Source organism: Amphimedon queenslandica, unplaced genomic scaffold (assembly GCF_000090795.2).
Source record: "Amphimedon queenslandica unplaced genomic scaffold, v1.1 AMPQUscaffold_13511, whole genome shotgun sequence".
NCBI lineage: Eukaryota > Metazoa > Porifera > Demospongiae > Haplosclerida > Niphatidae > Amphimedon > Amphimedon queenslandica.
Genome location: NW_003546253.1, coordinates 95,028 through 119,682, shown reverse-complemented (window position 1 = coordinate 119,682; position 24,655 = coordinate 95,028). Strand labels below are relative to the sequence as shown.

The 24,655-nt window shown below is 34.9% G+C and overlaps 7 protein-coding genes across 7 annotated transcripts; 3 read left to right on the top strand and 4 right to left on the bottom strand.

The window, feature by feature from the left end:
• Positions 1-1,134: 1,134 nt before the first annotated feature.
• Positions 1,135-5,327, bottom strand: LOC100637153 (bone morphogenetic protein receptor type-1B-like). Its single transcript, XM_020005063.1, has 10 exons — positions 5,208-5,327; positions 4,477-4,887; positions 4,007-4,336; positions 3,570-3,716; positions 3,398-3,453; positions 3,230-3,347; positions 3,043-3,183; positions 1,888-2,022; positions 1,509-1,639; positions 1,135-1,385 (listed from the first exon to the last, which is right to left on the bottom strand). Exons 1-10 carry the CDS (start codon positions 5,254-5,256, stop codon positions 1,254-1,256), a joined length of 1,650 nt encoding a protein of 549 aa, XP_019860622.1. The 5' UTR covers positions 5,257-5,327; the 3' UTR covers positions 1,135-1,253.
• A 1,325-nt stretch (positions 5,328-6,652) lies between these two features.
• Positions 6,653-8,133, bottom strand: LOC109588950 (uncharacterized). Its single transcript, XM_020005055.1, has 3 exons — positions 8,014-8,133; positions 6,964-7,224; positions 6,653-6,846 (listed from the first exon to the last, which is right to left on the bottom strand). The coding sequence occupies exons 1-3, from the start codon at positions 8,111-8,113 to the stop codon at positions 6,725-6,727; spliced, it is 483 nt and encodes a 160-aa protein (XP_019860614.1). The 5' UTR covers positions 8,114-8,133; the 3' UTR covers positions 6,653-6,724.
• Positions 8,134-8,139: 6 nt separating this feature from the next.
• On the top strand, positions 8,140-11,847 carry LOC109588945 (uncharacterized). Its single transcript, XM_020005048.1, has 21 exons — positions 8,140-8,314; positions 8,368-8,458; positions 8,576-8,723; positions 8,773-8,817; positions 8,864-8,929; positions 8,978-9,074; positions 9,131-9,226; positions 9,276-9,415; positions 9,478-9,590; positions 9,639-9,691; positions 9,763-9,874; positions 9,928-10,039; positions 10,308-10,412; positions 10,476-10,595; positions 10,648-10,810; positions 10,882-10,946; positions 10,990-11,064; positions 11,129-11,242; positions 11,292-11,369; positions 11,413-11,505; positions 11,559-11,847. The coding sequence occupies exons 1-21, from the start codon at positions 8,155-8,157 to the stop codon at positions 11,775-11,777; spliced, it is 2,265 nt and encodes a 754-aa protein (XP_019860607.1). The 5' UTR covers positions 8,140-8,154; the 3' UTR covers positions 11,778-11,847.
• A 188-nt stretch (positions 11,848-12,035) lies between these two features.
• Positions 12,036-15,124, top strand: LOC105316400 (uncharacterized). Its single transcript, XM_011411248.2, has 5 exons — positions 12,036-12,257; positions 12,834-12,891; positions 12,941-13,405; positions 13,457-13,789; positions 14,641-15,124. Exons 1-5 carry the CDS (start codon positions 12,249-12,251, stop codon positions 15,012-15,014), a joined length of 1,239 nt encoding a protein of 412 aa, XP_011409550.2. The 5' UTR covers positions 12,036-12,248; the 3' UTR covers positions 15,015-15,124.
• Positions 15,125-18,987: 3,863 nt separating this feature from the next.
• On the bottom strand, positions 18,988-20,356 carry LOC100637026 (amine sulfotransferase-like). Its single transcript, XM_003383381.3, has 3 exons — positions 19,949-20,356; positions 19,532-19,787; positions 18,988-19,487 (listed from the first exon to the last, which is right to left on the bottom strand). The coding sequence occupies exons 1-3, from the start codon at positions 20,318-20,320 to the stop codon at positions 19,156-19,158; spliced, it is 960 nt and encodes a 319-aa protein (XP_003383429.1). The 5' UTR covers positions 20,321-20,356; the 3' UTR covers positions 18,988-19,155.
• On the top strand, positions 20,356-22,544 carry LOC109588936 (39S ribosomal protein L23, mitochondrial-like). Its single transcript, XM_020005040.1, has 4 exons — positions 20,356-20,532; positions 20,604-20,686; positions 22,163-22,251; positions 22,377-22,544. The coding sequence occupies exons 1-4, from the start codon at positions 20,375-20,377 to the stop codon at positions 22,440-22,442; spliced, it is 396 nt and encodes a 131-aa protein (XP_019860599.1). The 5' UTR covers positions 20,356-20,374; the 3' UTR covers positions 22,443-22,544.
• Positions 22,422-24,620, bottom strand: LOC109588922 (uncharacterized). The gene is made up of 3 exons (XM_020005026.1): positions 24,346-24,620; positions 23,740-24,138; positions 22,422-23,107 (listed from the first exon to the last, which is right to left on the bottom strand). The coding sequence occupies exons 1-3, from the start codon at positions 24,547-24,549 to the stop codon at positions 22,811-22,813; spliced, it is 900 nt and encodes a 299-aa protein (XP_019860585.1). The 5' UTR covers positions 24,550-24,620; the 3' UTR covers positions 22,422-22,810.
• Between the last annotated feature and the right edge of the window lie 35 nt (positions 24,621-24,655).

Genomic DNA, 24,655 nt, shown 5'->3' with positions numbered 1-24,655 from the left:
TAGAATGAATGCTTTTGTCATTTACAGTCAAATCATAAGTCATCCTTTCATTGTCACTCAACTCCAGTACCAGTTCCATCAATTGGACTCAAACTGGGGCAGTGTGCTATTTCACCTGGTCACTGTTCCTTATGGCTTTTGGAATCTTGATTTCTTCAAGACTCTACTCCCGCCATTCTGCCTTTCTCCTGGGATGACAAACATACATGTATGGACCCTGCAATACCTCAGTGCTGGGCTACCACTTGGTCTTACACTTATACTGATATTATTGAGTAATTTGTACGACTGTGGTTGCAAGCCTCTCCTTCTTCTTGCTCGTCCTCTCTACCTGAGCATGGGTAAACTCAAGAGATATTGGAATATCAAGGTTAACATGATAAACGTGTTTGCTACTTTCTTTCTTCTCTCTTATACAAAGCTCCTCTACACATCAGCCTCTCTACTTTCACCTGTTACTGTATACATTTATGAAACTGTTGAATCTTACGAGCCTACAATAGCTACTAAAGTTTATTTGCAGCCTGACTATTTCTTTTTTGGTGATAAGCATCTTCCATACTCCATAACTGCAATACTGCTCCTCTTTCTGTTACTCCTTCCCCCTATACTTTTAATTGGACACTCAAAGAGATTGTTTTCACGTTGTAGATGTCCCTTCCAACTCTCGGTGGCTGCATTTGCTGATGTATTCTACGGCTCTTATAAAGACGGGGTGAGCCACGGAGAAAAAGACTGCAGATATTTTGCTGGCATAGACCTTATCTCACGACTGGTGATTGTTACTATCCTTAACACACCATTTGGAGATAACATCAGATACTTAGTACTACCACTAGCACTGGCTACAGGGATAATATTAGTGACTTACATTCAGCCTTATCGACAGAAATGGGCCAACCTAATACACGGTATATTCCTTTCAATCCTCATATCAATAGTGATGACATTCTCACCAGTGAACTCCTCGTATGGGCCACTGGGCTCATCCATAGCTCTAGTTGTGATAGCATGGATATTTGCTATGATACCAATGTTTTACATATTGCTGTATGCACTACGTAATGCATATAAACGTGCAAGAGGATTTTATATGGGTAGAAATACCAAGCATTGTGATGTTACACTGTCTGATAGCATTCCATATAGATTGATAAATAACAACAACAACAACAACAAGAAAAATAATAATAATGATAATAATTGATGAGCATTGATTCATTTCACATTAGTTCTGTTTATTTCAATAATACTTATTCATTTTGTATCTTTTCTTTTTTAAAGTCGATTCCTTTTAAAATTTTTGATATTCTTAATGCAGATATTCTGCTTGATGCTTGAGTTGCCCAGGAACTGTCTAGCAACTTCGCTATAGGACTCAAAGTCTACAATAAAAAATAACATAATTTTCACGCTAAACATTTGCCTCACTCTCTCTCTCTCTCTCTCTTGATATTTCTTGATACATACATGTATACACTTAATGCACTAAAAGTCGAGTATCTTACTTCACTCTCTGTCCAAGAATCAGGTATGGTAGGCCTTCTATTGTTCACGCATACACATTGTTTCATTTGATCGATATCTGGATCTGTGGGAACCCATTCACAGTAAGGCAGTTGATAAGAGCGTGGGACGCCTACAAAAATAATAATATTAGCATTTACCACTCATTAATCACCATTTTCTTTATCAATAATAATTATTGTAATGTGCATGATAGCTCACCCACACAATTTACATAATATTTTACCACAAACACAAATTAATCATAAGGATTATACACACACACACACACACACACAGTGCATGTATAGTTTCATGCATACATGTACATGTACATGTACATGTACATGTACATGTATGTACACATGTAAGTGCTCTTACCGTCAATTTCACAGCAATTGAAAATCTCCCAAATTATAAGAGAGAAGGAGTAAATGTCCGACTGTGCATAGCATATAAAGCGTCCATAGTCTAAGCTCTCATTTAGTATCTCAGGAGACATGTATCTTTTAGTGCCTATAGAGAAAAATCCATTTATACCAGCTAATTCCACTTCTCATTGTGGTAAATGACACTAAAAAAAATTATTATGTTTTCTATATCAGTGCGCTGATGCTATGTAGAAAGTTTCAGCTGATTCAGAAAATGCCCTGTACTATAGCCCATGCTTTTCTCCAAAAAATGGCTCCAAAATCATCTCCTATTTTTATTACATTTTCTGATACATATTGATGTTCCTATGCTGTGTAGAAAGTTTGAGGTGATTCTGACTTCAATTTTTCAAGTTATGGCCATTTTAAGAAAACGCCAAAATTTTAAAAAATACCCAAGGCTATAGCCCATGCTTTTTTCCAAAAAATGGCTCCGAAATCACCCCCAATTTTTATTACATTTTCTGATATGTATTGATGTCCTTATGCCATGTAGAAAGTTTGAGCTGATTCCGACTTCAATTTTTCAAGTTATGGCCATTTTAAAAAAATTGGCCATTTTCTGAAAAATACCCTGTACTATAGCCCATGCTTTTTTCCAAAAAATGGCTCCAAAATCACCCCCAATTTTTACTACATTTTCTGATACATATTGATGTCCTTATGCTATGTAGAAAGTTTGAGCTGATTCCGACTTCAATTTTTTGAGTTATCGTCATTTTAAAAAATTGGCCATTTTCTGAAAAATACATAGCCCATGCTTTTTTCCAAAAATGGCTCCAAAATCACCCCAAATTTTTATTACATTTTCTGATACTTATTGATGTCCTTATGCTATGAGCTGATTCCGACTTCAATTTTTCAAGTTATGGCCATTTTAAAAAATTGGCCATTTAAAAAAAATTGGCCATTTAAAAAAAATTGGCCATTTTCTGAAAAATACCCTGTACTATAGCCCATGCTTTTTTCCAAAAAATGGCTCCAAAATCACCCCCAATTTTAATTAGATTTTCTGATGCATATTGATGTCCTTAAGCTATGTAGAAAGTTTGAGCTAGTTTTAGGTACAAATCGGTAAGGTATAAGGATACATAATGTCACTAACCTGACAGCTTGTTGGCAGGTATCTGGTCAACACCATCTCCACTCTCACTCTGTTTTATTGCCAAACCAAGATCAGCTATACAGAGAGTGTAGTCTGTTTTAACTAATATGTTACTGGACTTTAAATCCCTGTGTGCAATACCTTTAAAATAAAGAAATAATAAGAAAAAAAGAGAAAAAAGACTTACCAGGTTTTATTTTACCAGCAACTATCGTTTTATGTAGATATGTAAGTCCAGATGAGAGAGAAACGGCCATTTGGTGACATTCAGGAAAATGAAAAACAGGCTTGGACTTTAGATAATCCTAATTAGCATTACAAATGGTAGAAATTTAATTAATATCATTATTTTTACCTGTAGAGTTCCATTTTCGTGATACTCAGTGTAAAGTCGTAGTTCTATGGTATCAGCTAAATAATAAAATAATATTTTAATTTATAAATCAGATTAGGAAATAATCTTGCAAATTAAATCAACTTGTAAATTCAAATCATGAAACTGAAGAGAAGAAGTAGACAAAACTCACCAAATTCGATTTGATCGTGGCCTATGAATCTGAGTATGTTCTCATGATACAGCATATATGTGTCATAGATCTCCACTTCCCTCTTGAAGACAGCCATGTGCATATTCTTAAAGACTTTCATCGCTATGTGCTTCTCTTCATAAGAACCTAAACAAAAAAATTAAAAAAATTAAATTTAACCTCAAAAAATATTACAAACTACAGTACAAGATGATTTATTGGTGAGGAATAAATATTGGCAATTGGCGGTTCTATGAAGAAATTACCGATATACATGTAAAATCTGCCATTTTGTTTCAATCTGAGCATGCTCAATGGCACATGGCACAAAATCGCCAATATAAAATTCGCCAATTATTTTCCACAGGCAAATTCACCAAATCTTACTCTCGCCAATAAATCATCTTGTACACTAATTTAATTATAAATCAACTCACACCGCCAGACTTTTCCAAAACGTCCCTGTCCAATGACACTGATCTTTGTCACATCATGCGACATTGTTCTCTGTTGGAGAAGGCGTGGCCCTCTTAGACTGCTGCTGACACCAGAAGAAGAGACGTCAGTGATCTCTATAATGTGATCTGAAGGATCTCTCCTCCTTCCACGAGTAATACACGAGAACACAAAAAACCCAACAATTATCAGTATCAGTATAAATAAAAAGGTGCTTGTGGCTGAAATAAAGACGATGTACGTCTGTGATAAGCCATTGGGGGTAGGGGTGGGTGTACTGGACACAGTAACTGATGAAGAAGGGGTTTGAGCTAAAATGAGAGGAAGAGAAGAGGAAGCAGAAAAGGAACAGCAGTGAGAGAATAATAGGAATAGGAAGAAAGAAGAAATAGAGAGACTATCATGACTATATGCGCATGTCTATAAACAAATTTTGAACAAAAATACTTACACAATGAAATCCCAGGAGTACTAGTCATTGAGATAGAACTAGAAGAAGCACAGGTAAGAAGATTGGTATTACATTCAGAAGGAGGATTAGTGACATTCAGTAGACTTGTAACTTGAGCATACTCCTCACATAATTCCTCAATATCTGGACATTCATTACAATAGTTGCCTTGACAGCAATATAATGATCTGTTATTAATGGGATCATATATCCAGTGATTGAGACAAATTAAAGTACCAATGTCACCTGGATTTCTCTGACTACAGCCTCTGGTAACTATTTTATGGTTATTAATTGCAAAGAAGCAGTAGTCACGTGGAGGTTGGAATGAACAGGTACCGTTATCATTATTATATGCATCATTATCACTTGTATCATATGTACCATAACATAGTCTATTACTCAATGATACTGTGAGAGGGAGAAAGAGAGAGGAAAATAGAGGAGAGAGGGGGGAGTTATAGTGGTTGAAAGATTTATTTGTCTTTTATCACATGCCAAAGTAATTGAACTGTAAAATTAATGCATGAACCACAAACACACACATACACATTTTATTTGAATTTATGAATCGTTATGCTCAAGTTAGAAAAAACTAAAAATTTACCACTTAGACAATGATACTAACAATAAGAAGAGTAATAAATTATGTATTTTTTATTATGATTTTTTATTATAAAATCATTGTAAAACACTAGATAGGGTACACAAACAAGTACAAAAAAACTTACCAGTAATACAAGAGAGAAACAGAAAAAGGAAAGTTAAGAAACGAAGCATACTTCACGCTGTCGCAAAATGACTCAAAGACTCCCCTGATCATGTAATGAAGTTCAGCTTTTATGAAGTTACCTATTAGATTATTAGCCCCACCTTTTGTAGGTGTGGCTAGTAATGGTTAAATTTAAAATTGCAGTGCCGTTTAAATATCGAAAATGAAAATAGAATGAATATGTAGATCTCAAATTTAAATTCATCTAATCCCTCGATCTAATCGGATTATCGGAATTACGATAGTTATCACGAGTGAGTCTACTACTCTACTGACCTTATTTCTTGTTGGGTGTTGAACTTGGAAATTCAAATGATGGCGAGCTTGGGGGATTTAGATCTAAACTCATCATGTTCACCCATTTCTGAGGATGAAAACCACACTCTGTTGATAATATACGGATCGGTGGGTGCTGCATCAATGCTGACATGTCTGATTGGACTCTTAATGTCGTGTATCCTCAAGCTGTACAAAAAATATGCCTACAGGCTGGCTATGTATCAAGTTACTGCAGCAATGTTCTTTGGACTAACACGATCAATGCAACTGTTTCTGCTTATATTTGATGCTTACAATAATAGAGGGAACGGTTATAACATTTTATGTAAGGCCATGGCATATATAATTATATCAATATCATGGGCGAAGTTAATATTCACCGTATGGATAACAGTCCATCTAATAGTTTATGCCATTTGGTTCAAGAATATGAGAAAATTAGAAATACCCTTAGTAGTACTGGGTCTGTTGGTAGGGCCATTGGTGGCTAGTGTTCCATTATTCACTCACTCATATGGTCGTGCTGGACCATGGTGCTGGATAATTGGTCGTCGTAACTCGTGCTCAAGTGATTTAGAAGGACAGATACAGCAGTTTGCAATATGGTATGGTCCAGGACTATTTGTACTCACCATCACCTCATTACTAGCTACGGCAACAATAATTGTCATGACGTATAGAATTTGCTGTAATAAAGGAGTGAGACAACAGAATGCGGGAGAAAGAGCCGAGTTGCTTCAAAAAGCAAGGACACAAAGACAAGTCCTAATTATGCTGCTTCCCCTTCTTGCTTACCCTCTCATTTATTGCACTTTATTCATCGTACCAGCCACGAATCGATTCTATGAATTTATATTTGGTGCACCAAACTTTGGCTTATTTGTAGCAAGTGCTGTTTTTATTCCTGGCTCCAGTTTTGCAGCTGGAGCTGCTTTTATTTTTCATATTGTTGTAGTCGAATGCAAAAGACTAAGTTATAGATTTAATTTTGGAGTTCAAGGATCTACTAAATACTCTACTTCTACTTTCTATCATGTGGTGAATGAAAGCGAACTTGATAGAGAATTTGAAGAGAGCAACAAAAGATAAAAACTTCTTTACTGCAAAATTTAGTTTTAATATCTATGGTTTTAATAAAGTTAATCATAATTAAATTTAAATTAAAACTTAAAAATTAAAAAAAACAGGAAACTAAAATTATACTGTGAATGTGAATAAGAAGGTGACTGTGGCAATAAAGGTGATGCAAGTCTGAGAAAATCCATTGGGGGTAGGGACAGATGTACTGGACACAGTAACTGACGAAGAAGGGATTGGAGCTAAAATGAGAGGAAGCAGAAAAGGAACAGCAGTGAGAGAATAATAGGAAAAGGAAAAAGGGAAAAATAGAGAGACCAGCATGAATATGCACATGTGGCATAAACAAAAATACTTACACGATGAAATCCCAGGAGTACTAGTCATTGAGATAGAACTAGAAGGAGTACAGGTGAGAAGAGTGGTATTACATTCAGGAGGAGGATCAGTGACATTCAGTAGACTTTTAATCTCACACAATCTCTCAATATCTGGACACCCATTACAATAGTTGCCTTGACAGCAATATAATGATCTGTTATTGTGATCATGTATCCAGTGATTGAGACAAATTATAGTACCAATGTCACCTGGATCTCTATGTCTACAACCTCTGGTAACTGTTTTATGGTTATTAATAAAAAAAAACGCAGTAGTCATGTGGAGATTGCAATGAACAGGTACCATTATCATTATTATTATGTTTCATCCTCACTTTCACCATAACATAGTGTATCAGGGGCGTATCTAGAAATTGAAGGAGGGGGGTGCCGAGGGCGCGCGAAGCGCGCCGCGATTTTGGCCACACCCACTTTTACGGTGGTAAAACGGCCTTTTCCTGCATTTTCGTCAATTACGGGTGGGGCCAAGATCATTTCAAGCATACTGCTATGTTACTGGTACTTCTGATTGCTCCTTAAAACACTGGAAACTGCTGAAATCATGACCAGGGGGATAGATAACTTTGTTAAGAGGCTTGGTAGTGATGCAAGAGTCCAGGACTTTAGTAATTTTTTTCTGAGCCCAGCCCTGAGGGGGGTGCTCAAGCCCCCTCAGCCCCCCCCTAAATACGCCTCTGGTGTATTACTCAATGATACTGTGAGAGGGAGAAAGAGAGGAAAAAGGAGGAGAGAGGGGGAGTTATAGTGGTTGAAAGATTATTTGTCTTTTATCACATGCCAAACTAATGGAACTGTAAAATTAATGTATTAACCACACACACATATGTGTACACAATTTATGAGTCGTTATGCTCAATTTAGGGAAAAACTAAAAAAAATTACCACTTAAATCAACAATACTAACAATAAGAAGAATAATGGATTAGGCCTATGTATTTATATTTTATAAAAGGAAATAATCATTGTAAAAGACTAATAGGGTACACAACCGAGTAGAAGAGAACTTACCAGTAATACAAGAGAGAAACAGGAGGAGGTAACGAAACATTACTTCATGCAATAGGTCTGTCGAGACTATGTCGAGCTGAACGCTTGTAGATCTAATCATAGATTGAGTAATGATAATGATATCTGATAAGACCCACACATATGTACATTCTCTATAAATGGGTGGGGCTGGCTGCAAAGAAAGAAAAAATGGCTTCTTCAGAGGAAAGCAAATGGCGGGCCATCTCTCTCAAAGCTACGGGGACTTTGTCGATAATAATTATAATAACAGCAATATTCATCAAACCACCTAAAGCACTTGGTAAAATTATTGCTATGAACAATAGTTATTGATTTTATTTTAATTAATGACAGATACTTGTAATTCTGTTATCAATTATGGTCAGTGGGTTGGTGAGCAATGGTATCCTTATCAGTGTCTTCTTAGCAGATATCACGTAACTAGGTAATATACCCTACATCCTATGTATCCTGTTAATTTTAATTGTTTAAATTAATTATTAATTAATTTTAATAAATAATAATGATGATGATGATAATGATAATGGTTTTTACAATTTAGGGTCTTAGATAATTGTGTGAATTTTGAGGGTACTACGTCACATAATGTTTTATTTATTGGAGAGAAATCATTACTAAAGTATTTCAAGATAATCGGAGATGAAATAAGTAACAATGAAATACCTGATCTTACTAAAGAAATACAAAAAGTGAGAGAGAGAAAAGGAGAGAGAGGTCATTACAATATGTCTTTTATAGAACATTCCTTTGACAGTTAATGTTGAAGAAAAACAATTTAATTCTGTAAGAGAGAGAGAGAAAGAGAGGTTATTCTTATTTATTTAATTAGGATTATTTATGGATAGAAAGACTGGATCAGAGCATCATAGACTATTACGAAAATAACATACAAAAAGTGAAAAAAGTTTTATAATTGAAATAATTAATTGAGCAATTTTTCTAGTTATCATCAAGATTCATGCCAACCCTAATTGTTCATCAACATTTCCAATACATTAATAAAAAAGATGAATTGGGAGGAGCTTCTAATTCATGCAATGGTGAGTCATAGTGATCCAGCATGATGTCATATTAATTATGTTATCTCTTTGATTAGAACTGGTGTCTACGTTAATCGCTTCACAAATTAAAGTTTTGAACAAAGCAAAGGAGAATGGTGCTCAATTACCTACAATTATTATGTTATTATATGGTAAGTCATTAATTATTATTGTTGTTGTTGTTATTGCTTTTTAAAATAGATCAAGAGATTCTAAGTGAGGATGATAGAAAATGTCAAAGTTTTCTAATCGACAGATACAACGAGGCCATTACTTCTCACGAGGAATTTACTGAGTCGGTTGTTTTATTTAAATTAGATAAAAGCAGAAAAGATGATCAAGTAAGTAACTGGAATACTTTAATTTAATTTTATTTTATTAATTTTATTTTTTTTATTTTTAGGGTATTGAGCTTATAGTTCACTTCATATGCAAGGACAGTCAGTATGGCAATTGCTGCATTAGCTCTGACACATCTTATTATTCTTCTGTCATTGCACCGGCACTTGTTGTCCTGTAAACAGTTTGCTTGTTTGTATTTACTTGTTTGTTGTTTGTGTTTAGGATTGCTTTGTATTGTGGTCTGGTATTTGTGAGAGCTACAGGAACTTTGATACGTAAATAATAATAATAATAATAATAATAATAATAAATTTATAGTATAATTACTTTCTTCCCCTTTTTGCAGCTCTAGAGCCATATTTTGAAGGAGCACTGATCAATTTAGATTATTGCTACTATGTCATTAACTTAATTGGTACCATATTCATATCATTGTTTTATGCAGTAGCTACCGACAGGTAATAGAGAATGTTAGTTTTTCATTGTATGATAGCATTCCTCTCTGTTTCAGGATTGGATACTTTGTCATAGCTAGTCCTTGGCAGTCGTTCCTGTTGTTTTTTCTTATCTCAATTGCTATTGTTTGTCTTGGATTTATGAAGAGGGAGACTGTACCTAAACAAGTGATTTTATAAACCTTTTCACTTTTATGATACACATCGATGCCCTTATGCCATATAGAAATTTTGATTTATTTTATTTTTTAAAATATGCTAATTTTAAAAATATCCTGTGCTATCCTCAGAGTTAACAGCAACTTTTGATTTTGGGGGAAATTTTGCCTAATTCTCTCCTTTTCATTTTTGGTGAAATTTGGCCAAAGACCCTGTACTATAGTACAGGGACTTTGGCCTGATTTTGGAGCAACTTTGAAAAGTTATTTTGATTTAGTCTCCAGGAGGTGCAGTTGATTGGTTGCCACGGGAACAGATCATTGAACTAAGAGGCGTGTCTGTACTAGTTATGATGTCATTAGAATATTCATACATATCTGAAGTTAGTAATTATGCTATTATTATTATTATTATTATTATTATTTCTGATTTATACTATAAATAGAGTGGTGTTGGTTCATGGGTGTGGTTATGCATGGTTGGACTCATCTCCTTTGGAACAGCTTACGACTCTTTCAATTACTATTTTAACAACAATGATTACTCAATTAAGAAATTAATAAAAGTAAACTAACCTGCCCTCATATTGTAATAGTTATCAGTTTATTATTTATTAGGTTTTTTATCGCTGTGTTAATCTTGTTATATGGTTTTGCATTTTCCTCCACTCCTCCATTACATTGTACACTGTACCGTTTGTCATATCACAGTCAATACTAGTGGTCTACTTTATTATGGCAGTACCGCCTAGGATTGGAGGGAGCTCCAATAATATTAATAGTTAGAGGAAACTTTAATCATTGAATATTGCCTCCTTCCCTCCCCCCTCTCCCTCTCTCTCTTTCTTGTAGAAATTGTATTCATATTAAAGCTAGTGTTTAATCTGATTATACTCCTCATTATATCTGCTGTTGAGGTTAGTCATTGATCATCGCATACAACCTCCTAATATTGCTTAGTTTCATGTTATCGGTGATTTTGCCACACTATCTCCGAATCGACAATTGTGGATGATATCGTTAATAGTTAAAATAGTAAGTCAGTGACCCCTCTTTTTAATTTTAACCACACTTTCTTTTTCTCTTTTTTGTCATTAAGTTATCAGTGCTTGGAGTGTCCATTGCTTTTTATAATAAAACTAATAATTCTTCAACTACAACATCATCGTCAAGGCAGCCAGTAAAAGCGCTAATATCAATCTCCTCCTTTATAGTGAATAAAAATGTATAAATAAATTAATTTATTATTATTTTTATTTTAGATATACTTAATATTTTTGAGTCAGGCAAGGGTCACTTGGTACAGTCAATTGCTGCATTTGTTTCTAGTGTCTTTTATGGTAGGTGTATCTCATTTAATAACTATTATATGTACAATTATAGGTTCTTGGTTATCTGATTTTGCGTAATTTTAATGACAAGTTAAAGTCCAGTTATAGTTTTGTGTACAAGTATGTGGGTAGCATGTCAATAGAGGTAAGACAAAATGATGATCCTATAGGGTCTTTATTGATGAATCTCTCTTTCAGTTGTACGTCCTATTCCAGCATATTATGTTGTCGTATAATGACAAAGGGCTTGTGTATTTATTTCCATCTTATTACTCTCTCAACCTGTTGGCTACACTACTAATTCTAGTGTTTCTATCACTGAGATTCCACACGTACTCGTTTGAAATTAATAATTCAGAATTTTATTTACCAGAGGAGGAGGAAGAGGAGGGAGATGAGGAAGAGGCTAGAGACTAACTCTTGATATTTACAATGGTTTCAAATTTATTTTAATAAGAAAATTAGATTTAATAATAATAATTATGTCATTATGATGTAATTATTTTATGTGCTAAATGGCATCTCAGACTGGGCTTGTGATGGCCACCAGCAATTTTAGCAAAGAATGCAACTAGGAATAGTCTATTTGGGTAGTTTACATTAAAAAATAAGCAATAATTTCAATTTTCATTTTCGTGTGCAAGCCATTTTTATAAAATGGTTTAAGCCTTGCCCATTTTGTCCACACGTACGTACCTCAAGTTGGATTTCTCGTGTGCGAGCCTGCTGGTGTGTGAAGTCCAAGACACTCTTTGGTGCAGTGTTGCTGTTTATAGTTCATTTGAGTTTATAAGTTAACTCAGACTAGCACTTCTGACTTCTCAAGTAATTTCTCAATCGAGTAAGCTCTGGTCTCCTCCTGAGTCGGTCCTTTAACTGAAGTCCATCATGTACCCGGTGAGTGAAGCCGAGCGGAATAACAGCACACAATCACTGAAATGAGAATATTCATTGTATTGTACACTGCATGTCTGCATGATTGATAAGACTGTCTCTCTCTAATGTCGGTAGTATTATGTATATAGTAGATGCTGACAATGTCCAGTAAGTGTGGGTTATATAATATAACCTAAAACACTACAGGAGCTATGCGTGTAACTTAAAACAGACTCCCCCAGGTTACAGTGAGATTTTTAATTGGGTGATCAATTAATCTTGGCAATTTACCAGGCAATTTTGGAAAAGGCACAACTTAAAACTCGCTAAATATTTCCAATATTAACTGCCACATGGTAAAGATATGACAAAATCTAATCTACCATCCTATAGTTTCACCAAAATTTCCCATATCCAATAAATCTCACTAATTTAGTATAACATGCTGGACTATATGTCATAGTGTCTTGATAATGTGATGAAAGACAGGTGTTAATTGAGTTAATATGACTTTGAGACGGACATGAAGAACATCGAATATCATGATAGCAGTTTTAATTTTATCACATTGCTTAATTAAATGAGCTCTCCTTATAGGCAGGCATGATCTTGTTACTATTGTCATTGGTTGTACAGTCTTCATTACAATATCAAGGTATAGTTAATTATACCCTCATGTATGGGGCATTAATTTTGTTTTATAGTAAAACCATTCACCTCATTAATCAATGGGATAACCTGCATCAGCGATCCCTGCAAACTGTATGATGATGTAACTAATGAAGGACTGGCCTTTAATCCTGATAAATTCGTTGGTAACAGATTTGAAATCACTCCCTCCTTCGATCATATACCTTTCAATTACTTCTTCAATCGCATGGATATATATTACTACAGTAATCCATCCTTAGGATATGGACTACCTCATATATGGATGTATATATACTATCCTACTCCTAAACATGGCGTCCATTTGACATTCATTAATAATTATAAAGTATCCCAATCTGATGATGACACTATAATGCTTTCAATGATTGTCCTCAATGCCAAACCTTATAATAATACTGCCAAAGAGATTCCTTTACTTGAATTGTTCTCTCCCACTACATCAGATTTTGCAACTCAGAAAACTTTTATCAGTGAAATTAAGTTCTTCATAGATACAGGTACCTACATTAATGTCCATATGTGTCCATGGTGACTCCTTATTTTTGTAGAACCTATTTCTTTTTCTGCTCTTCCTATTGTATTCATGTCTCCTAATCAAACACTGGAGCCTGATACAGTACAGCCATCTCTTAACTTATCCTGTACAGTTGTTAATAATGGAACCTTTCATTGGACTTGGAGTGGCCCTGGAGTTAGTATTAGTAACGGAGTAATGAAATTAGCAGATACCACAAGGACTAGTATATTAATGTTATCTAATGTCAGTGCTGCTGATGCTGGGGATTATACCTGTTCTGCCTCTTATCTGGCGATGGGTAATAATTCATGGGGTGTTATAAACCCCAACACAAATACAAGTAAAATCAGTTTGACACTTTTCAGTAAGTTATGAATTAAAAGAGTCTACTATTGCCTAGTACAGTAATAATAAGAGCTCTTGTAAGAGTCTACATACAATCTAAAGCATAATACCGTATAGCTAGAAAATTTGGCGAATTGACTTTGAAAGAGGTTTGGAGGTTAAAATTTTATAACACACCAGAGGTCACTGGCACACTCTCTATCAGATAGGTTATAAATTACAAAAAAATATACAATTAAACATGTAATATATGGTGATTAATGATTGCCAATGTTCATCAACAATGAATTTAAACTGCAAACATAATGATTGCCACAGCAGACTACTTGGGCAAGTAGAAAGAGTGTCCCTCTACATTATTGAAGGTTACCTGTACTTCTGCAGCCATTTTCAATTTTAGATATGATTAATTATAGAAAATCAGATTAAATTAATACGGTATTTGTAACTAGCATTTCCAGCCACCAAAGGAAGTTTCCAATCCCTTTCATTTACTCTAATATCTATGGCCATGTTTAATCTGTCGACCAAACCCATAATTTATTTTATGGGTGCAGTTTACTCAAAATCAATTTTTTTCAAATTGCTATAATATCATACTATAGTACAAGCAAATTCAAGCAACACATTATCACTAAGGTGAATCTCAGCAGGCGAGTCCACGCACCATAGGTGCCTCAGTTGTTATGTAGTATGAGCACCTAATATTATTATTATTATAGAAGCAAATGGAAGAATAGTAGTAGCAGTAGTTATAAAATAATTTATAATGAGTTAAAATTTAAATTTATATGAAATAAGTTAAAATTATTAATATCTATTATTATTATTATTATTGTTGTATCTCTTATTTCTTTTGTTGCAATATAGGTAGTGTATCAGCAACAGCTAATACTGTGATTATTGAAGAAGGCAAAGATGTCACACTATCATGTATCTTCACTGGATACCTACCAATTAATTATGAAATTTCTTGGACGGACAGCAGAGGCATGAAATCATCTGATGGTATTATTGCTAATGGCGACAACACTCAGTTTATGTCTCAACGTGGCAGTCCTTCTACTAGTCCAGCTGTACAGAGCAACCTCACTATAGCTTCAGTTAAAGAGACTGACAGTGGTCTCTATACTTGTACTATGAGTGGTACTGGATCAAGGGACACTATACTGCTTATTGTATTCAGACTGGTTACACAAATAGAACTGGAACCCTGGAATATTAACCGAAAGGCTCGGTCTTAAGTGCCTAAAACAGTCCATAAATTGATGTATTTTGTTGAAATTTGTAAAATTAGATCTACAATTTCATTAGTGATGGGCAATTCCGAGTCTGTAGTATCAGATTAACAAAATTCAAAACTACACCATAGATATACAAACACATCTAACTCTCTCAGTTTTAAACAGTGTTCAGATAATGGAACTAGGTTTTTGTATATCTATGACTACACAGAGACTGTTGAACCTTTGCATGTATTATAATTATTGTGTTATTAGTATAAAATGAATTAATGACTTCATTAACTTGAATAAAAATGGCGTCTCCGTTAAAGCGACTCAAACTCGATTCTGAAGAATCAGAGGATGATAATCAAGAGCACAATCAGCTCGTTAGGGTAAATCAGCTCCTTCGGGTAAATCAGCTCCTTTTATTGGATAATACTGTAAAGGAGGACAAAGAATATTTATCACTTGATTCACTACCAAAGGAGATCATACAAGAGATATGTATCATGCTGTCACTCAGAGATAAGATGTCCCTTAGACTGGTCAATAGACAGCTTTACACGATATGTTCCGATCCTTATTTGTGGACAAATGTTTTCATTGATGATGCGTACCATAAGACAAATGCTCCATTCATTAAATCAGTTTTAAAAACATGCCAACCACACGTGCAGTCACTGAGTTTAAGGGGACAGCTACCATTCAGCTACTATCGACCGAAAATACTCAACTGTAAAAATATTCATACTTTGAATCTGTATGAGTTTCAGATAAGTTTCAGTGCGTTGGAAAAGATTTCTTCACTTTCATATTTTCCTCACTTGCAGTACTTGACGCTCACTTTAGACAAAAGAGCATCTGTTAAACTGTTTGGGACAAAGTTTTCATGTCTTTCACATTTAAAAAAGCTCATCATAGTTCAGAATGCTTCGAGAGAATCTTTCCTTGAGAAGTGGTTGGAAAACAAGTGCTCACCACATATATTTATTGTAATTGGCTTCATTGATTTTAGAAATATTCCAAAGCCAAATTGTCCTCCTATAACTCATTCAGCTCATTTTGCAGTCTATCAAAGATATCGTCGACCTTTGAACTTTGATTTTTATGACATACCAATGTATTCATTGCAACTTGGTCCCAACAATTCTGAAACTGTTGCTGTGACTGCTAATGGTGAGCTAATGATGACATTGAAAGATTTTGTTACGCCAACTACACAGCCTAATGATGATGATCTTAGTCGACAATATGCTGTTTTTAAAGACAAAAATATTCCCTCTGGTCTACCAGTTTATGCCAGTCAATACGGAGTTAATGTTACTATACTTGGATTTGCTTCAGTAACCTTATCACTTGAGTCCTTTTGTTTGATTGTTAAAGACACACCAAATGTATTAGAAGTTAGTTTAAGGAGAAGTGCTCTATCAGATTATTTGGATGCCTACCTAGTTCCATTATCTGAACACTGTTTAAAACTGAGAGAGTTAGATGTGTCATATGCTTCTGAAACTGTTGATGTGGATGCGGAACATTTTTGGCATTGTTTATCAAAAATGAAAAAATTAAAGTTTTTGTCTGTCAGCTGTTGTTCTCTTCTACCACCTATCAGTCACTCACCATCAACATCACAGGAAGGAGGAGGTTCGTCACAAGTATCACATCTCCCTGATATTGAGTCAACTGCATGCAAAGAGCAATATGATTAGCTATATTAAGAGCATGTCCAGTCTCAAAGGTCTTCAAGTAATGGATTGTGCAATTCATTTATGCAGTGGAGTTCAATCACATGAGAGTCTGCATTTGCTTCTGATTCTCTCAAATTTGAGATCCCTCATTTATCTCAATGTTAGTTTGCTGTACACTTATGATCAAAGAAGCAAAGGACTTCAGGAAGTCCTTCAAAATTGCCAGCAACTCTCAGTTCTCATTATTCATAATGCAATAGGCCTACAAGCCAACCCTGCATTGTATAGTAATCTTCTTTACTTTTACTGTAATGACGGTCCAATAGTTGACAAAATTCAAGAATACAGAGGCAGTGAATCTTTAGCTTTGCATGTATAATTAATTTAAAATTAAAATTATGCGATAACTTGAATAAAAAATTATGGCGTCTCTGTCTAAGCGACCTAAACTTGATTCTGAAGAATCAGAGGATGATTGTAAAGAACAAGAGCGCAATCAGCTCGTCCAGGTACATCAGCTCTTTCCATTGGATGATCCTGTAAAGGAGGACAAAGAATATTCATCACTTGATTCCCTACCAAAGGAGATCATACAAGAGATATGTATGTTGCTGTCACTCAGAGATAAGATGTCCCTAAGATTAGTCAATAGACAACTTTACACGATATGTTCCGATCCTTATTTGTGGACAAACGTTTTCATTGATGATGCGTACCATAAAGCAAATGCTCCATTCATTAAATCAGTTTTAAAAACATGTCAACCACATGTACAGTCACTCAGTTTAAAGGGACAGCTACCATTCAGTCGCCATCAGTATCAGCCAAAAATAATATCAAAAATACTCAATTGTAAGAATGTTCATACGTTGAATCTTTACGAGTTTAAAATAAATACCCATGCATTAGAGAAGATTTCTTCACCTTCATATTTACCTCACTTGCAGTGCTTAACACTCACTTTTAATGAAAGAAAATACGTTGAAGTATTAGGGGCAAAATTTTCATGTCTTTCACATTTGAAAAAGCTCGTTGTCATTGTTCAAAATATTTCTGGAGAACTTCTCTTTAACAAGTGGTTGGAAAATAAGTGCATACCACCTGTATTCATTGGTGTTGGCTGTTATAATAAATATAATAGAAATAGAGATACACCACTGCATTGTCCTATAACTCATTCAGCTCATTTTGTAGCCTATGAAAGATATCGTCGACCTTTGAACTTTGATTTTTATGACATACCGCTGTATTCATTGCAACTTGGTCCCAATAATTCTGAAACTGTTGCTATGACTGCTAATGGTGAGCTAATGATTACATTGAAAGATTTTGTTACACCAACCACACAGCCTAATTATGATGGTCTTAGTCAACAATATGCCATTTTTAACAACGAAGATATTCCTCCTGGTTTACCAGTTTATACAAGTCGATACGGAGTTAATCTTGCTGTACTTGGGTTTGAGTCTGTAACCTTATCACTCGAGTCCTTTCGTTTGATTGTTAAAGACGCACCAAATCTATTAGAGGTTAGTTTCAGGCGAAGCACTCTATCAGATTGTCTTGATGCCTACCTGGCTCCATTATCTGAGCACTGTCTGAAACTTAGGGGGTTGAACGCATCTTCTTGCTTTTATTCTGCAGGAGGCAGCTTTGAAATTAATGTGGAGCATTTTTGGTATCTTTTATCGAAAATGAAAAATTTAGAGTTTTTGTCTGTCAGCTGTTGCTCTCTTATCCCACCTATCACTCACTCACCATCATCATCGCAGAAAGAAGGAGGCTTGTCACAAGTATCACACCTCCCTGATATTGATTCAACTGCAAGGGATAATATGATTAACTATATTAAGAGTATGTCCAGACTCAAAGGTCTTGATGTAACGTTTTGTGACTTTTCTCTTTGTACTATTTTCGAATCATCTGCAAATGTGCATTTGAGCCATCATTATTTGCTTCCATTTGTTTCAAACCTGAAATCTCTTGTTTATCTCAAAGTTTATTTTCCACACAATTCTAGTCATGCAAGCCAAGGACTGGAAGAAGTCCTTCAGAATTGCCAGCAACTCTTGGTTGTCAGTATTAGTTATTTAAAACATTTGCGACCAGTCAATCCTGCACTATGTAACAATCTCATTTACTTTAGCTGTGACGGTAGTGGTATAAGAATTGACAAACTGAAAGACTACAAAGATAGTGGAATTTTGCACATTTGCTAAGAGATTCTGTATTATAATAATTATTCACTTTTACATTTGAAAACTAGTATTATGTCATGGCTATGATTAATTTTGTGTAAGAACTTTAACTTTCACAAAATTTTATTGTACAAACAATAAAGACATAGATGTAAAGTATATCGACAAATAAAAATTTAATGATATGAAGTTTACGGAAAAACACTAGTCCAGAGGCATGTATCATTACAATAAAAAAACATCAACGTATGAATTATTAAAATGTGATACCATTTATGGATCATAATCAAAAACTAGTCCAATATCGCTCAACTTTTCTTTTATTATTTCATCAATTTCAATGGATTCCTCTTCGCTGAACAAACTCTTCCAATCTCCAATGACTCCTTTACGCATAAATCCTGCCCCTTCTCTTCGATATTTATCCATCCAGCTGTTATTGGCTAGCTCGTTCCCTCTCATTTTTTCAAATGATGTTAGTTTTGTTATATCAGCAATGACATCATCTTGGAGCTGGTACCCAAGGAAATCTGATATCTTTTTTATCATGTTAAATGAGTCCTTTTTTAGCATTTCGTAACTTATGATTAAAACATTAGGCAGATCTGATACAAATAAATAAATAAAATAAATTAAACAATAATATTACCTTTATGTATATACCATCCTCTCATGTGATCAAAAATGTTACCAAAGTAAACGTCACCGCTTAGCATCATTTTATAATAATTGCTCCATGGCATGTCCTCGGGTAAAAACTTAACTGAAAAATGGTAATTGGAGACCATGGTGTCCTTTGGGTTACGATAAACATATATGTATTTGGCGGGAGATTGTCTGGGATCTCCACCTGGACAGAGGTGGTACGGTAGGTGGGTTTTAAAACCTCTAGGTGAAGGCATGTCCTAATAATAGCAATAATAATAATAATAATGATAATCAGAGTATCTAACAACAATATATCAATAAGGTAATAATAGTACATGTACATGTAACAGCAATATCAATTTGATTAATCTGTTTATGCTCAAATCAGATTATTTACAGCTAAACAAATTATTATTACATCAAGTTCGTGTGGTTTTGTTACGTCAATCCATGGGAGAGCCTCATCAACGTCCCTTCCATCCTCTCTCCCTCCACTCCAGATCAGTTTCACTATCTGCTGAGTCCACGTTGTGCCACACTTGGGAAACGTAGCCACAAAAACGTCAGTCTCTCTTAGCTTGAGCTCTTGCCTCAGGGCCACCACATCCCCAGGCTTGATCAGGGTTGGTAGCAGTACACCATCAATGTATTCACCTGTGATGGGCTTATCGTCTTGCCCTTTATTCCTCTCGTGAAAATCAAACAATTTAAGGGTCCAGTCCCGAGTTGGTGTCTTCTTCCCGTCAGGCGAATGAGTTTTGAAAGATTCTTTCACATCCCTTGGAACCATGATAGTGATTAATTATGTATGGGAGGGGCGTGACATCCTCCCACGTGAGAAAACATGGCCACAGCAGGTGCCGCAGCAAGGGTAAGGAAGCTGGCTGTTCTTAGGCAAAACAAACCTGCTCCCAAGATATATCTTTGCGACTGGTTTGTGAAGCTAGTGAAACCTGGCAGAGAATTACCAAAGGATCACGTGCAATGTCACGTGCCTATGAAGTAAAATAATAAGATTTGTTAATATTATATATATATATATATATATATATACACAAATGTTCTTTATTTAGAATGACCAAATTTGATATTAAAAATTATTTTGAGCGTATTTATGGTGTGGATATTCATAAAGTCAACACAAGAATTCAAAGAGGTACGTTAACTTAATCAAATAATGAAATTAAAAAAATTATACACATAATCAGAATTGGCTCAAACTTTTTACATAGCATAAGGAGTTTAAGGACATCAATACGTATTGAAAAATGTAGTAAAATTTGGGTGATTTCAGATCCATTTTGAGAAATATGGACTGATTGGGTGTTTCCTATGAACCATGCTAAGTGAGCTAGACAGCATTCATCAATATAAAATTTTTTAAAAAATTCAATTTTGATTGGAATCAGCCCAAACTTTCTATGCAACATAAGTACCTGTATATGTATCAGGAAAAAATATAAAAATGGAGATTTTTCTCGTTTTCAATTTTGGCGAATTTTGGCCCGAGACCATGTACTATAGTACAGGGACTTTGACCAGATTTTTGAGCAACTTTTTAAAATCATAAAAAAATTCAATTTTGATCAGAATCAGCCCAAACTTTCTACGTAACATAAGTACCTGTATATGTATCAGGAAAAAATATAAAAATTGAGATTTTTATCGTTTTTAATTTTGGCAAATTTTGGCCTGAGACCATGTACTATAGTACAGGGACTTTAACCAAATTTTTTAGCAACTTTTAAAAATCACAAAAAATTCAAATTTGATTGGAATCAGCCCAAACGTTCTACGCAACATAAGTACCTGTATATGTATCAGGAAAAAATATAAAAAATGGAGATTTTTCTCGTTTTCAATTTTGGCGAATTTTGGCCCGAGACCATGTACTATAGTACAGGGACTTTGACCAGATTTTTGAGCAACTTTTTAAAATCATAAAAAATTCAATTTTGATCAGAATCAGCCCAAACTTTCTACGCAACATAAGTACCTGTATATGTATCAGGAAAAAATATTAAAATGGAGAATTCTCTCCTTTTTGATTTTGGCAGAATTTGGCCCGAGACCATGTACAGGGGATTTTGACCAGATTTTGAGCAACTTTAAAAATTCTTCTACATAACAAAAAGTATAAAATTTGAGATTTATTTCCTTTTCAATTTTGGTGAAATTTGACCACCAGATTGTTAAGCAACTTTTAAGAATCTAATTTTGATCATAGCCTGCTCAGAAGCTCCGATCAGCATAAGTACATGTATATGCATCAGCTGAGCACTATGCCAAAATCCTATGGGAAACCCTGGGCTTATAGTACAGGGTATTTTTCAGAAATTGGCTAATTTTTATAAATGGCCATAACTCGAAAAATTGTAAGTTGGAATTGGCTCAACCTTTCTACACAGGACATCAATATGTATCAAAATTATAAGGGCAGCTAGGGGTTCGAATTTTTCAGTCAATTTTTTTACACTGCCCATTTTCTTGTTTCTACATTGTACATTACTTAAAGTCATGCGGTTTTAATGAAATTAACTGCTACTACTCAGACCCTCCCCCTTTTGTGGGTGTGTTTTACTTTTAAATTATATTTATTGCTGCATTATAATTAAATTTTATTAAATTTCAGGTAAAGAGAAAAACCGAGTGGGCAAGTCTATTCCTATATCTTTGAGAAAATATCGCACACCAGATGTTAAAGTAGCCTATCTAATATTAGTGAGTTACTATTAAATAATAATAATAGTAATTATTATTATTATTATTATTATTATTATTATTATTATTATTATTATTATTATTATTATTATTATTATTATTATTATTATTATGTATTTCCTTAGGCTAAAGGAGAGTTTAAATTTCCAGATCTGTTCAGTAAATATATATCGAATCCAAACCAACCGTAAACTTTGAACAAGAACAATAATTACAATCAACAAAGTTTTAATATGATGCATGTGTCAATTGTTGTTTAGTTTTGTTTGAAGAGAGAGAGTTGTATGCTTGAACGATGACGAAGGACGAAAGCGTTACCTGAGAAACTGATGGTATAATACAATCATCTCTGAGAGAGGGAGAGGGGGAAGGAAAGAAAGAGTGTATAGTTTTGATTTGTCCTGATTAAATAGAATGCAATGATCACTTGTCAGAGATATGAGAGAGGGAGAGTGAAGGATGATTAGTTAATGTTAGTGATATATGGAGCAAACAAAAGAGAGAGAGAGAGAGAATGATTATACATGCAATATATAAAGTGATAAGTATAAGAGGAGTGTTATGATTGAAGGTAGTGCATCAATGCAAGCCCAAATGCGGCAGCGCCAATAGTCATCAAACTGCTGCTCATTGATCTACCTCTGGTAGTTGGGGAAGAAGGCACAGAGTTGGGTTCACTCAGATGTCTTGTTCTGTTGGGGACTGGGCGGGAGGCAGAGAAACTGTGACTACGCCAGTTTCTTTCAAAATCACTACTGGACCCAGTGGGTGGTGACACTTGAGGCAATGTAGGAGTGCTGGAAGAATGAGGCCTTAAAGGAGAGCTGGGCTCATCAGTTGAATTTAATACTTGATCCTATAGGGAGAAGGAGGGAGATAAAAGGGATAATGAATACTGTATATACTGTAACATGATCAATGGTAATGTATACTAATGTCAGAGCCATTGATCTTAATTATTTACACGTAAATACAATCAAACTCACACAAACATTCAAGCACGCATGGTGTGATAAAAATAAATTAAAGTACTATAATTGTATTGCGCAATACCTGACATGCTATGATGGATAATGATGCTAACGAGTGAGAAAGAGATAGAAAAGGCTAGGGCAGTATAAATTAACCAAAGACCAGTTGCTATTGCTGGCTGAGGCCTCATTTACTGCATTGTGATAAATTGCTTATCATGCAAAAGAACAATTGAATATTAGCAGCTATACTATAACCAGGCTAGCACTGCAGTGAACATGCATGCAGCAGTAGTGTCAATATAACCATTCAATCCATCCAAAATACACATGTACTGCTGTATAATGGTGCATGGTGATTCTATATAAGGCAATAATGAGTCAAAAACAGTAGAAGTATTGCATCATCATGCATGTGTATGGTTGCAGACTATACACTTTTCATTTATTTATGTTATTTTAGTAACTTACAATTAAATACAACACGTATGCGTTATAATGCATGTGCTATACTTACCCATCCACCATTCTCCATTACCCAGGTTGTTATCTCTTCAACGACAGAGTCAAAGATATTTTTAATGAGTTGTCTCTCTTCCAACCTATATTCATACTCAGAGGAGGGAGGGGCAGAGAGGAGTAGCAGGCCAAGTTTGAAGACCTTTACAACAGTCATAGCCGTTATCTTCTTAATTTTCCTTAAACTTTCCCTTATTGTTTCTTGAATTTCTTTAGTGGGATGCAAGAGACCGTTAAGTAAATCTCTGTGTTCTTCTGCCAAAGCATCATCCATAGTGTCTCCAAGCCTCCTCAGTCTATCCCCAACCATTCTAGCCCTTTCTTGCTCCTCAGGTGGTAGCTGATCTGTTGGTGTACTCAGCATTTTTATCATCAGGTCTTTAAAATCGCAAAAGACCTATTAGAGAGACATGGGGCATAATTAGCATTGAACACTTAAAGTGCTTCTAACACAACAAGCCCTTGAACATAAGAGGGATCTTTGTTTAGCGTTAAGAGGGGAGAAAGTGTTTGTTTACAATATTTTCACTACAGGCCATGAGCCACTTCACATTAATAAGTGTGAGTAAACAAAACAATAACAACAACAAAGCGCCTCTCTTACCATATCATCCGGAGGAACAGGAGAGAGTGGAGGAGAAGGAGTCTCTGAGATCTGCCGCCTTCTAGAATGTGGTACTGACAACTGCTCGTTTTCCTCGAGTGCTTCAAAACGTGGATCTGCAGAGCTCCCACAATAGAATGATCGCATTACTTCCACAGTCACTATTTTCTGTGTTCCGTCCCAGCTTTCAGGGAGACTCGCCATTTACTATAATTACTCGCTTTTCTGAGAGATTATGAGATAATTTCTCCCTTTATATAGACTACTGCTGATGGTGCAACTATATTATAGATCTAGCAAGCTGTTGCAT